Here is a 13298-nt window from a genome sequence, read left to right on the forward strand (position 1 = left end):
TTAGAGATCACTGGAGCTAACAAACGACATTTCGACAACCTTCCAATCATCACCGCCAAAGTCAAACGTTTGTCCCTGTGAGAGGTCACTGGCAGACAAGATCTGGTGGCATGGCAAACTGCCAGTGCCCATCCCCAGAACCTTCTCCCACCCACATTGACCAAACTGCCATCTCTCCACGCTGATGGCTCCCGCTTTTCTGAGGAGGCCCTGGCAGTACTGCCCTGCCAGAACCACCGAGCCCCTGGTGTCGTTGCCCTTGTCCATCTGCACCACCACACTCCGAATCTTGTCGCCCGACAGGGGCAACACTTGCACATCTCTCCACAGCTCCTCGTATTCCGTCTCCTTGCCCGTGGCAGGATTGAGCATGACACCTTTCTCTAGCGTCGTGCCATCGGGCTGCGTGTGATTGTCCCCTTCATCCGCGACGCCATCGGTGTCCGTTGTGCGCGAGTCAATCCAGTGCGCCCAGCGACCGCGCGTGTGGTTACCTGCGCGCTCGTAGGAGGACGTGCCCGCGATAGCCCAGTCAAGCTGGTCGGGCGTCAACTGGACTGTCTCTGCGGATGGTGATGGCCAGTCGGTTGGTGCTGAGGCGGGGCGGAGGGCGCGAATGTCCACAAAGTGACTGCCGGGGGAGGTGACGACAATGGTGGAGGTTGGCTCGGTGGCGTCGTCGGGGAGCCAGCGGATGTACTCGCGTAGGGATATGCTCATGATGGTTGTTGATCGGTGTTTTGGGGATGGTGAGGTGAAGTTGACAACATGAAGCTGTTCTGCCTCCAAGTTCCACGTCACTGACAACTGTCAGGTTGATGTGGAGATGCCGCAACTGGAGTCTCGACTTTCGAAGAGTGACGTGCAGATTCCAGTCGGATGCAAATATGAGTGACTGGCCGGTTTGCTCCCTTCACGCGATGAGGAATATTTCTTGTGTACGCGTTTTTTGACTTATCGCCATCACACCATTGCTACGGTCTCTGGGGTACACCGTCACCCGTGCACACAAGCTCGGCCTCTGCCGCACGGGTTTCCTTTCCCCTCTTCGATTCTCAATTTTTTCCTGAAGAAACCACGACGAGAACATGAAAGGCAACAAAGAGACGTGGAGTGTGTCCGAGCCTCTGAGTCTGACTCCAGTTCTGAAAGGCCCTCTAACCATCGCTATTTCCACAAAAAGGACATTCATCGGATGCCACGCACCACGTTCTAAACGATCATTAACTTCAAAACCCGAGACTGAAGATAGAAAGGAATCGAACATGAAGAGCAACATGGAGTACCAATACTCCTGTGGCGTTTGTATATGGTGCAAGATGGATGAAGCATTCATGGATTCAGTTGAGTGATCCTTTTCTGACAGGTACTTGACATGGCAACGCTGCGCAAGATGCAGGCGTCAGCCACGCTGCTTGAGGCGACTTCCAGTCGAACGCTCTGAGGTATAGTGCTACGGGATGGAATTGCGCTCTCTGATATTTATTGGAACAGGATAGATCCAGCTTGTACTGCTTAGCCTGATGCCGATTCTGTTAGGGGCGCACTGCAGGACCCTCATGTCAACGTCGGGTTGCGACTCTCCCTCCGCCAATGAGCATGGACGGCTGTACAGAATTGTAGACATTTTCAACATCCAGACGCCTTTCATGTCTGGTGGATATCCTGGGGTCCTTCACCTGGGGTAACAAGAGACTGTACTTGGAGAAGTGACAGACCCCGCAAAAGTCGACACTCGCGACGCGGATGAGGTGCCGTCTTGTGACTCTTGTCCACTTGAAAGTTGGATTGGACATAATTCTGGGGGCCTGGAGAGGTCATCATTCAACGGATCCAAGTCCGAGACATGGACTGGCGATGGATCCGGAAATGTAGGCAGCTTGGCCTGTCCATGGACCTCTAGAGTATGAGATCGGCTTTCTCACCGATCCCCAACAACGTTCTTGCACAATCAGACTCCATTGCGGACCTTGCCCCACGGGGCTCATGTGGGGTCGAGCTCGGTTCCCCAGACTCATCAGAGGCGGACCGAAAGAACCGGGGTTGTTCTCGAGTCAATCGAGGGACAACGGCGTGGTTGGAACACAGTGTACATATAGCCTCCTTGTTCTTGACATGCCGACGAGTTCCTTCCGCTGGCCCTCTCATCACCAGCAGACAGGTTGATCAGCCACTGCTATCACTCTTTACAAGAAAGACCCCAGAGAGATCTTCAACAAGAGGCTTCTTCTTCTGGCGTTGACGACTGCCTGTGCAGGCTGCGCCTATGAATTCGACCAAGGCAATATTGGCGGTGTCCTCACATTCCCTGCCTTCCGCTCGACCTTTGGGAACGACGAGCTCTCAGATGAAGCTGTAGACGAGAGAGAGGGCGTTGTGGCAGGCATGCGTGCGTATTTCATGTTTTCCTGGACAATAGCGAGAACGCCAGCCCTTCGTTCCTTACTGTACTGACCTTTGTACTGTGCAGTTTCGGCCGGCGGCGCTGGAGGTGCCCACATTGCGGCCCCTCTTGCTGACTTCCTCGGCCGCAAGTACGCCATCGCCATCATGAGCGCTGTCTTCATGCTCGGCGCTGCCCTGCAAGAAGTCCCTCTCCTGGACGCCATGTATGCTGGCCGATCCCTGGCCGGATTGCCTATCGGTGCCACGTCCATGGTACGCTTCATCTTATACATACCCCCTGGCAAGATGCGTCTGCTGACAACCCAACCAGCTGTCACTTCAGTTCCTGGCAGAGAACTCGCCTAAGTCCATCCGTGGCGCACTGACGACCTCATACAGCCTCATGATCATCATGGCGCTCGCTCTGGCCTTTTGGATCAACTACGGTATCAGCCGCTGGCCAGAGGCGCATTTCAAGACGAACAAGTCTTGGCAACTGTCCCTCGGCACAGATGATACCAGCAGGTTCCGTCATGATTTCTGTTTGGTGGAAGGCCGAGTTTCCATGGAGTTGTCGATCCGCGCACTGACAGCATCCAGTCCCCATCGGGACGCCGCGTGCTCTGATTGCCCGAGGAAAGGACGAAGAAGGACTCAAGAACCTCTGCAAGCTCCGTCAGCTGCCAGCTGAGCACCCCTACGTCCAGCACGGATACAACGAAATCGTGGCACAGACCGAGAGCGAGCAGAGCAGCGCCAGGAGCTTCAACTACATTGCCGTGTTCAAGTCGCTGGCATGCAGCGCGACCAACCGATGTCGCTTCCTCCTCTCGATGCTGTTGTTCCTCTTGCAGAAGCTGACTGGTATCGACGCCTTCAACTACTTTGCGCCTCAAACCTTCACCATGATTGGTGTTCCAGCCGGTTCAAGCTAGCTATTGACTGTTGGTGTGTATGGCATTTTCAAACTGACGGCTACCATCATCTATGCGTCATTCATCGCCGACCGCCTCGGCCGCCGCATCCCGCTCCTCGTCAAAGGGACAGTCCAGAGCTAGGCTATGCTGTACATGGGTCTGTACCTTCGATTCGGCAACGTGGAAGCTGGCGCTGGGACTAACGCTGGAGACATCGTCGGCATCATCTTGTCAGTCTATAAACGCCAGAATGAACGTGAAAATGTGCTTACTTCCCCGCAGCATCCAGCTATATGCCATGGTGGCGGGCGCCTACAACTTGAATACCCGGATTCCCGCGACCCATCGCGTTGGATACCCGCCCTTCCTGCATCCAGGTGCAGGTCACCACGAACGCTAGTAGCGGGCGCCGACCGCCGGATATCCGTGGTAAAAATCTAAACCTGCTAGGCAACGCACCTGAGATGCCAAACAACTCAGACCTGACAGCATGAATGAAGCCTGTGTCCATGGCATGGATGCCGCCACAGCCAGCACCAGCCTCCAACTACCGCAGGCCTACAAAGGCGCCAGCAGCAGAGTCACGCGCTCGTCGCTGGCCTGTCTGCCATGCCGCTCCCGCCACCTGAAGTGTGACAGCCGCCGGCCCCGCTGCGGCCGTTGCGTCGAGGCCGAGAAAGATTGTGACTACGCCCAGTCTCGCCGAGGCGGACTCGACCGGGCTGCCCTGGCCGAGAGGCGGAAGCGACTTGCGACCGCGCAGGCTCAGAATGCCGGCCTGCCACTCGGCTCTGCCCCAGACCGAGACACCGGGATCAGGATCAACATCCCACAGACTATTTGCATTACTAATGATCCATGGGCCGGCCCTGGGCTTGGGTTCGGGAGACCCGATACAAGCTCCCCGACACCTGCATCATCCGACCTGGACGGCAATGCCATCGAGTCAGATGCGCTGATACATCTCTACTATAGCAACTTTCACAGCCTTCATCCCTTCGTTCCCCCACGCAAACATCTCATCAGACTGTGCCAGGATGAGAGCAGGTGGCCCAGCTGGAAGCCCCTCGTCGCTACGCTCCGTCTGGTCGGCCACCTCTACGGCTCGCATGAGTGGTCCTCCGCGCTGGAGGCCAACGTTCTCGACTGCCTCTCCCACTCTTCACAGCCAGATCCAATCCTGGTGCAAGCCCGTCTGCTGTTCTCAATGGTTCTCTTCTGGCACGGATTCATGTCTGGGGCCAAGCGCGAGATGGACATGGCCGCCCAAGGTGCTCTTGAGATCGGCCTCTTTCGACGCGAGTTTGCAGCCAACCACGGGGACAGGGATCCGGTGCTGCAGGAAAGCTGGAGGAGGACGTGGTGGATGTTGTATGTCGCAGATGCATATTACGCGGGCACGCTAGGCACTACAGACCTCGCTGTCAGCGACGTGGAAGCCACCGTCGAGCTGCCGTGTGAGGAGTCCGAGTACGAGTCAGGGGTGAGTGATGATTCCACATTTCACGGCATGGATTCGTTTGTCTGATATCCACCCAGGACATCCCCCTGTCTAAGACCATGGACGACTTTGAATGCCGTGAATTTGAGCCAGAAACCACGTGCTTCTCGTCCTTCGCCTATCTCATCGGTGCCACCCAATGCGCATCTCTAGCATTATTGCAGACACTGGGCGATGCAACAGGAGGCTCTTCAACTCAAGTCCACCAAGCTGCGGATGCGGTCATGGACGGATGGCTCCTCCTGCTGCCAGAGCACAAGAGGCAACTCATGAACAAGGCTGGTGAGGTCGATGAGCTCATGTTCCAGGCTCACCTGATGATCCACGTAACCACCGTCGGGATACATCGGCCACTCTCAGATCTTAAGTTCAATGACATCGAAGACGTATCCAGCTGTGCCCGGGAACCTGCCCGTGCGAAGGCAAGAGCTGACCTGATCAACGTCCACACCGTCCGGGTGCTCAGGGCCGTGGAGGCGCAAATCCACCTTCTCACGCTCCCCTCTCGGCCATTCCACCACACGCCCTTCACCACATGCATGGTCAGCGAGGGGACTCTGGCGCTCCTCTCCGCCTGCAACTACCTACTTAAGGGGAAGGAATTGGCAGTAGCCAGGGATCAGATCCGCGTGACCATCGGGTGCCTCCGGTCTCTCGGAGAGGTTTGGCCTCGGACAGCGAGAAATGTCACGGAAATTCAGACGATCGCGCGGCATGTTCTAGGGATGGAGCGAGATTTTGTGGGCAGCCATACCACAGAAGGTGACCAAGTTCCCAGTTTATCTGGCGGCGGCGGACAGCCAAGTGTCAAGTCCTCCGGGACAGAACTGTCGAGCAACGGCCAGTCCTCTGAGCCTTTCGTCCCCGATGCGGCATCTCAGTGGTTCAGCCTGGACGACCTGCAGCCAGACTTTGCCTGGTGGCCCGACGGTTACGAGGACGACAGCACGCAGAGTTGACAGCATCACCAGCCCAGGACTAGTGGAAGCATCCTCTGCAGAAACGAATCATGGACGGGGCCAAGGAAGCCAAGGGAAAACCTAATCCCGCTTACAATTGTAGACATCAAATACTATCACAGCCTTCTTCCCTCTATTCCTTTGTTGAGCGTATGTCCATCCCTCCACCGCATCGCCAAAGCCGAACGACTGCACGGCCAGAGGCTTCATCCTGCCGCTGTGAATGAAAGAAGACGCCTCGGCCAGCCTCTCTGCATCGGGAGACACAATGAAGTGCATATAACGAACCCCTGGGCGGGTCTCCGCCTCTACCGCTTTCCCCCTCCCGAACGCCCACGCTGGCGGCGGATCACCCACGGTCACGACGATCCCGTCGTCCGCAACCGCATCCCACGTCTTGGTCAGGATGTCGCCTCCGACAGTATCGAAGACAACATCGAACTTTCCGATTGATTTTTCCCAACCCGCCGCCTTGTAGTCGACAACATTCTCTGCGCCGTGCTTCCTCAATGCCTCGTGGTTCTGAGCCGACGCCAGAGCGATCGTGTGGGCCCCGGTCAAAAGCGAGACCAGCTGCACGAAGACCGAACCGACGGCCCCCGAGGCTCCTGTGAGGAGAACCTTCGTGCTGGGCGTGATTTTCCCGTGATCCACGATAGTCTCCCACGCCGTTAGGAGAGGGATGGGGAGTACTGCCGCTTCCGCGTGGGAGATAGACGACGGCATAGGAGCTATTTCCGCAGCAGAGCATATGGCGTACTCGGCTTGTCCCTGACCTCGGTCTGCTGACAGCATCCCGAAGACTTCTTGGTTGACTGCCAGGGGACCCAGATAGTCAGGCCCGAGAGCGGCGACGGTCCCGGAGATCTCGTGGCCCGGAATGCGAGAGGGTGTTGCGTAGATCTCTGGCCACGTCACAGCGTCGCCCGTGATACCGGCGGCGTGGACTTTGATGAGGATTTCGGAACCGCTGGGTGAGGGAGTGGGCATGTCGTCGTTGGTGACGATCCTGGGGGAGCTGATATCCCCGAGTATCTGGACTGCCTTCATGCTGGCGTGGATGGTGCCTGGTAGTGTAGAGGTAGGTGGTGGATCAACTTCTTGGCCCTTTCAACAGTTTCGGCCGGTCTCTTGCAATGTTTATCCATCCCGCTTGGACGTTTCTGAGGGATGGTAAAGTCGGCACATGCCCATCCGGGACGGGCGGCGGGCGGGTGCGGGAATCCATTTCACGGGCGGGTACCCACCACGGGCTACGCCGCCGGTCACTCCGGAAAGCCTAATTGATAGGAATGAGAGACGTTACAGTCGTAATGACTCCTCAAAGGATTCATCCATATAAAATAAGGATACTCACGGTCTGCTGTTAGCTGTCAGAAGCGACAACGCTCACACGCCCTCGTCACAACCACCAGATACTCTCAAACCCCGCCACCAAGTCCCCAGCACCACTATCTATCCATCATGTCGGAGCGAACCACTGAAGCATTACGGTGGGATGATCGGCTTCACTAATACATTACGAGTACAACTAACACTTGCCAGCGCCCGCCCGCGCGAGGCCATCAAGCCCCTGTACGACCACGAACTCAAGAACGCCCCCGGCAAGTCTGTCATCGGCGCCGAAGTGTCCTTTTCCCCTGACGCATGGACGCCCCCTCATCGCCATTCGGGAGCCACTGTCGTCGCGACGGTGACGGAAGGAGAGGTTCTGAGCGGCATGAACGGCAACCCGCCCAAGGTTTATCAGGTCGGGGAGAGCTTCATGGAGATGCCCGGCTGCCATCACACGGTCGGCGAGAACAACAGCAAGGAGAAGCCGGCGAAGATGATGGTGGTGTTCGTCATTGATACCGAGGTCATCACCAATGGTGGATACGCGGCTCTAATGGAGCTTGATGCCGGCTGGTAAGGATCGAGAAGATCCATGTCCATGTTGTGTGGTCGGGTGGTTGGTTGGCTGGACAGCAAGCCCAAGAGAGCAACTCGCCCTCCTCAAGGGTACTTGATCTTGCACGTCTCAGCTCATGTGCTTGGTAATAATAATCGATCACTCATTAATTAATAGTCCTCATGCCAAAGCTGGGACCATGAAGACTTTGTAGTAATTGACAGCCGGGTTGCCAGGGGAGTCCTGACGCTTCGACCATGGCTGATCTGGAGCACATCCCACTCCACGCGCAAGTCTTCCTCCTCGCCGACAAATACGACCTCTGAAGTTTGCGTGGTGTTGCATCGGAAAAAGTTCTTGCTCTCATCGCAAAGCATCGTGGATATACAGTGCTATAGGCTAGGCCCTGTTGGAACAACTTGGTAGCTCAGATTGAAACTATCTAACCGTAAGGTAAGAAAAGAGAAAGAAGAGGGAATTTACGGTCTACCTTTCCTATAAAGACCCTACGAGGTCTATACGTCCTCGCGGGCACGCGTCACGTGCCTAGGTAAACCGGCTAGGTTTTATACGTAGCCGCTAGTAACTAGTAGAACTGTCAGAAACTGGATTCAATGAAGAGAGTGAGAAGGTGCACAAATGTCGAGAGGGCGCAGCTAGATCGCTGCGAGTACGGGGTCCTTGGTGACTGTATCAATCTCTTGATCTTCCTAGAAGCATTCCTCGGCTGCGAAGGTTCTTCCCTTGGTGCGCCCCTTTGCACGTGACCCAGTGGGGCTTCCTGAGCCACTCCCAGCCACAGGGCCAGTGGCTTCAGCCACCCCTGATGCCTGCAACAACTTTGGTATGCAACATGTGTCTGACATGGGGCTCAATGTCTGCTGCCAGACGAATGCGGCACGCAGCTAAAGAGTCAACCCCCAAGGCAGCGATCGTGAGAACACGAAGCCTTACATTCTCGGGACTAAAAATCGCGTTGCGCGATCTCGCTTAGACGTAATGGCGCTTTGGGCCATCGTCTTCTGCGTCTCGAAAACGCCCCATCCCCAGCTCAACCTGCATGCGCTGAGGGACAGGTTGTTGACACGCAATCTCCATATCGCACGCATCGAATTGAGAACATGGGCATTCGTATTTACCATGCGCCATGACCTCATTCCAAGGAACATCACTCACCAGCAGTTGACAGCCTGATACCCTGCATGCTGTGTGCTGACGATCTGCAGGGTCTGGACTCTGGCGACTGCTTTAGGGTCCTCGTCCTCTTTCAGCTGTCGACAGGGTTCTCGATCCTTTGATCTCGGCCGTCTTGTTTCCGCTCGCCTCCCTACTTGACAGTTTACATCCACGTACGGTACACAGTCACTTAAGCATGCCTTACACAAGCAAGCTCGCGTTGTTAGTCAGTGAGCATCGGCCGACAGGGCTGAACCGTCCGTCGTAAGCGGCGCACAAAGGCGCGAAGACGCGAGTTGTGACAGACGGCGGCTGGTCTTTCCGATCCGTCCTCGCCATCCTTCTTCTCCAACTTGATCTATATCCCTCTTCTTTTCTCGTTGCCATCCTGATGCCGTGTTCCGCAATCAGCCGCATTTTGGATCGACATCCAATCCACCCTCCGGACGCCGGGCGGGCGCCAATTGCCTATGCTCAACTACGTACACACGTACGTACGTAGTAGGTTGTCGCGGCGGACATCGGCATAGAAACCTGGTGCTTTGAAATGCAAAACAAGGACATGGCCGTCGCCGACTCTTGTTTGCAGCCCTGCATGCGTCGTGTTGGACGGGGGTAAATTGGCATAAGTGCCTGGGGGCACCGCGTCTCGATGACTGGCCGACTCAACTGGCTCAGAGAATCACAACCAGCTCTCCTTGCCCCTTTGAGCAGCATCCTTGATTCTTGTCCTATCCTCCATCACTCTCTCTTCTTCTACCAGAGAAATCACGCCATCTGACACCATGGCCCCTGCAGCAGGCATCAAGGCGCAGCTAGAGCCTGACAAGTTCGAGGACAGGAGTCTAGAGGACGGCTCGAGCAGCGACTCTTCCTCCTCGCACCAAGACACCATTGGCGCTGTCCTCGATGGCCACCGGCCCTGTCTACAAGAGACCAGGTCGTACGCCTCCAGGTCTAGAGCCCACGGCGGGTGCGAGACAGGATGTACAGCCGCATGTCTTGCGCGTCAGCCTTCCCGCGTCGACAACATCGTCTCGCGCATCCGCTCGCGTCCAACAGCCCCGGTCTTCCATCACCCGCTGGCCGACAAGCCCACGGCCGTGAGCGTCATTGTCGACTTTGAGGGTCCTGACGATCCTTACCGCCCCATCAACTGGTCCACAAAGACGAAGGTCCTGACCACGCTCATGTATGGCCTCATCACAATGTCCGCTACCTGGGCCTCGTCCTCGTACGCAGCCGGCACGCAGCAGGTGGCGCACGAGTTCCACGTGTCGACCCCAGTGGCTACGTTAGGGACGACCCTGTACCTCTTTGGCTTTGGCATCGGACCGTTGCTCTGGGCCCCCTTGAGCGAGGTGTTCGGCCGGCGGCTGCCGGTCATGACCCCCATGTTCATTGCCGTCTGCTTCTCGTTTGCCACGGCGACGGCCCAGAATATCCAGACTATCATGCTGACCCGGTTCTGGGGCGCTTTCTTCGCCTCGGCCCCCATGACGAACACGGGCGGTGTCCTGGGCGACCTGTTCTCGGCGGAATGGAGAGGCATTGCCCTGGCCGGATATTCCATGGCCATTGTCTGTGGGCCAGCACTAGGTACGAAAACCCCGTCGACCATTTGACTTGTTTTGGTTTGCTCAGCACACAATGACTGACACGGCGCGCCAACGCCCAACAGGCCCTGTTGTATCCACCGTCCTAGCGCAGCAGCCCTCGCTCGGGTGGCGATGGACCGAGTACCTCACGGGCATCATCCAAGCCGTCGTCCTGCTCATCGGCGTCATATTCATTGACGAGAGCTACCCCCCGCTGCTGCTCGCCAAAAAGGCCGAGAAGCTACGCCACGAGACAGGCAACTGGGCCCTCCATGCCCGAATGGAGGAGTGGCAGATCTCCGTTGGCCAGCTCGCGCGCAAGTTCCTGGTGCGGCCCATCTTCATCCTCGCCACGCCCATCTGCTTCTCCATGACGCTGTACGCGAGCTTCGTCTACGGCATCCTGTACATGCAGCTGGGGGCCATCCCCATCATCTTCCAGGAGGTCCGCGGCTGGCATCCCATTGCCGCCGCCTTGCCCTTTCTCTCCATCATGATTGGCGCCAGCATGGGATGCGCCACCAACATCTACAACCAGTTCCGCTACAACAAGGCCTACTACGCGGCCAGCAACAGGCCCGTGCCCGAGATGCGTCTGCCCCCCATGATCCTGGGCTCGTTCCTCTTCTGCGGCAGCCAGTTCCTCGTCGGCTGGACCGCGCAGCCGGCGACCACCTGGGTGGCCCCGTGCATCGGCCTCGTCATGCTGGGCATGGGCTTCTTCACCATCTTCCAGGCAGCGCTCAACTACCTCGTCGACACCTTCCAGGCCTACGCCGCCTCGGCCATTGGCGCCAACACGTTCCTGCGGTCCTGCGTGGCGGGCGCGCTGCCCCTAGTCGTGGGACCGCTGTATCACAACTTGGGCGTCGGGCCTGGCTCCAGCATCACAGGTGGGCTCGCGGGTCTCTTGATCCCCGTGCCCATCGCCTTTTACCTGTATGGAAGCAGGCTTAGGGCGGCGTCTAAGTGGTCGAACGGGGCAATTATCGAGTAGGTTTAAAGGGGGCAAGGGGGTCATCTCCATACTACACTATTGAAAACTTGACGTTCGCTGCATTGCCTTACAGTAATAACCACCTAAACCGTTATATGATGGACGATTCTAATCTCCTGTCAGAATCTTGGATGCCTAGATTAGCTTGCTAGCCTAGTGTGCACGCCACATCTCACGATCCCTCCAGCTCCAGGAAGGGCGGACGCCATCGTTGTCGGCCACTCCGTTGGTACCCACACACCTCGCTTATTATACTTAGGTTCTCGTGTCGGCCTCCTTCAGCCGCACTGGTGCGGGTCAGCCTGTCAATCCTACAGGTGCGGGACTTTTGATCTCAATCACGCAAGCGTCCATGTAGTTACTCCAACATCTAGACTAGTAGCGGAGAGTTGGTTCGTCAAGGGTCCAGATTTCGTGCCAGGCACAGGCAACTTGAACCTCGTCCAACTCATATACACGCACGTATGTGAGGTTACTGGTGGCTTTGTCAGTTCACTTTATCACTTTCATCAGTGGAAATGTCGGAATACATGCGCGCAGTCGGTAAAGATTAGCCCATCGCCCCTGCTCGACCGCAAGTGCTGACAGTGAATATTCAAGACATCAAGGGGGGCAAGGGAGACAGCGATGCCCTCTTCATCAATGAGAAGACACCATTGCCCCAGCCTCCCGCGGGCCAGGCCTTGGTGCGCATCCGGGCCTTCGGCATCAACCGCATGGACATCATGCAGCGCAAAGGACCCTACCCGCTTCCACCTCAGGCGCCGACCACGCTGGGCGTCGAATTCAGCGGCGCCATTGCGTCCTTTGGCTCAGACGAGCATGGTGGGTTCCAAGTAGGCGACGAGGTCTTTGGACTGGCCTACGGAGGGGCGTACGCCGAGTACATTGCCGTCAGCACGCGCATGCTCCTCCACAAGCCCGCCTCGATGCCGTGGACGACGAGCGCCGGCATCCCAGAGACCTGGATCACGGCCACGCAAGCGCTGCATCAGGTTCTGGAATTTGCCAAGGGCAAGTCCATACTGTGGCATGCCGGCGCCTCGGGCGTGTCCATTGCGGGCATACAGTTGTCTCGTATAGCTGGTGCCAGCGCCGTGTACGCAACGGCAGGGTCGGACGATAAGTGCGAGTTCGTGGTCAAGGAGCTAGGTGCCACAGCCGCTATCAACTACAAGACGCAGGACTGGGCAGAGGCGATCCTGAAGCACACGGATGGGAAAGGCGTGGACTACATTGTGGATTTCGTAGGCGGGAGTTACCTCCAGCAGAACATCACCGCAGCGGCGCGCGACGGCCGCATAGTCGTCCTGGGCATCCTGGGCGGCGCTGAGGCTCTCAAGGTTGACATGTCCCAGATTCTCTTCAAAAGGCTCCGTATAGAGGGCAGCACGTTGAGGAGTCAGGAGGAACAGTACCAGGGTCTGCTGCGGGACAAGCTGGCCGAGTACCTGACGGACTTTGATTCGGGCAAGTTGCGGGTGTATCTGGACAAGGTGTTTCCCTGGCAGGAAATAGGGGCGGCGCACAAGCATGTCGAGGCGTCCATGAATATCGGCAAGGTGGTTTGCACTGTCGGGTGATGCCCGCGCATTCCTAGATCGCGTTGAAGGGCTCATTATCACACGTATGCACTACGTACGTTGCTTTTGCTCTGGTTTTATCTCAATCATTTGACAAGGTCGAAGACAGTTTAGAATACTACATGTGGCATAAATACCCTCTGCCTTGCTATTTCTACCCTTGCGTTCCCTTGAGGCTTTGCTTCCATCCTCGATTCACAGTATAAAGAATAAGGCTGCATATCCCGGAAATCAGTTCTGTGCACTCGATGAATGGGCGTATATGTGCCTCAGCCTACAAGCTCTTGGACT

At 56.9% G+C, this 13298-nt stretch overlaps 5 protein-coding genes across 5 annotated transcripts; 3 read left to right on the forward strand and 2 right to left on the reverse strand.

Annotated features, from left to right (window-relative positions):
- Positions 1-720, reverse strand: J7T54_001419 (uncharacterized protein; the record flags this gene model as incomplete). Its single annotated transcript, XM_051506295.1, has 1 exon — positions 1-720. One exon carries the CDS (start codon positions 718-720, stop codon positions 1-3), a length of 720 nt encoding a protein of 239 aa, XP_051362313.1.
- Positions 721-1846: 1126 nt separating this feature from the next.
- J7T54_001420 (C6 zinc finger domain-containing protein) lies at positions 1847-5762 on the forward strand (the record flags this gene model as incomplete). The annotated part of the gene is made up of 8 exons (XM_051506296.1): positions 1847-1871; positions 2258-2389; positions 2471-2658; positions 2717-2831; positions 2986-3309; positions 3514-3532; positions 3783-4785; positions 4842-5762. The coding sequence occupies 8 exons, from the start codon at positions 1847-1849 to the stop codon at positions 5760-5762; spliced, it is 2727 nt and encodes a 908-aa protein (XP_051362314.1).
- An 81-nt stretch (positions 5763-5843) lies between these two features.
- On the reverse strand, positions 5844-6812 carry J7T54_001421 (uncharacterized protein; the record flags this gene model as incomplete). The annotated part of the gene is made up of 1 exon (XM_051506297.1): positions 5844-6812. The coding sequence occupies one exon, from the start codon at positions 6810-6812 to the stop codon at positions 5844-5846; it is 969 nt and encodes a 322-aa protein (XP_051362315.1).
- Positions 6813-7260: 448 nt separating this feature from the next.
- J7T54_001422 (Oxalate oxidase GF-3.8) lies at positions 7261-7674 on the forward strand (the record flags this gene model as incomplete). The annotated part of the gene is made up of 1 exon (XM_051506299.1): positions 7261-7674. One exon carries the CDS (start codon positions 7261-7263, stop codon positions 7672-7674), a length of 414 nt encoding a protein of 137 aa, XP_051362316.1.
- A 1940-nt stretch (positions 7675-9614) lies between these two features.
- Positions 9615-13007, forward strand: J7T54_001423 (uncharacterized protein; the record flags this gene model as incomplete). The annotated part of the gene is made up of 3 exons (XM_051506300.1): positions 9615-10428; positions 10511-11320; positions 12025-13007. The coding sequence occupies 3 exons, from the start codon at positions 9615-9617 to the stop codon at positions 13005-13007; spliced, it is 2607 nt and encodes an 868-aa protein (XP_051362317.1).
- Between the last annotated feature and the right edge of the window lie 291 nt (positions 13008-13298).

The sequence above is a fragment of the Emericellopsis cladophorae genome, assembly GCF_022114955.1.
Source record: "Emericellopsis cladophorae strain MUM 19.33 chromosome Unknown NODE_21_length_315015_cov_118_186755, whole genome shotgun sequence".
NCBI classification, from domain to species: domain Eukaryota; kingdom Fungi; phylum Ascomycota; class Sordariomycetes; order Hypocreales; family Bionectriaceae; genus Emericellopsis; species Emericellopsis cladophorae.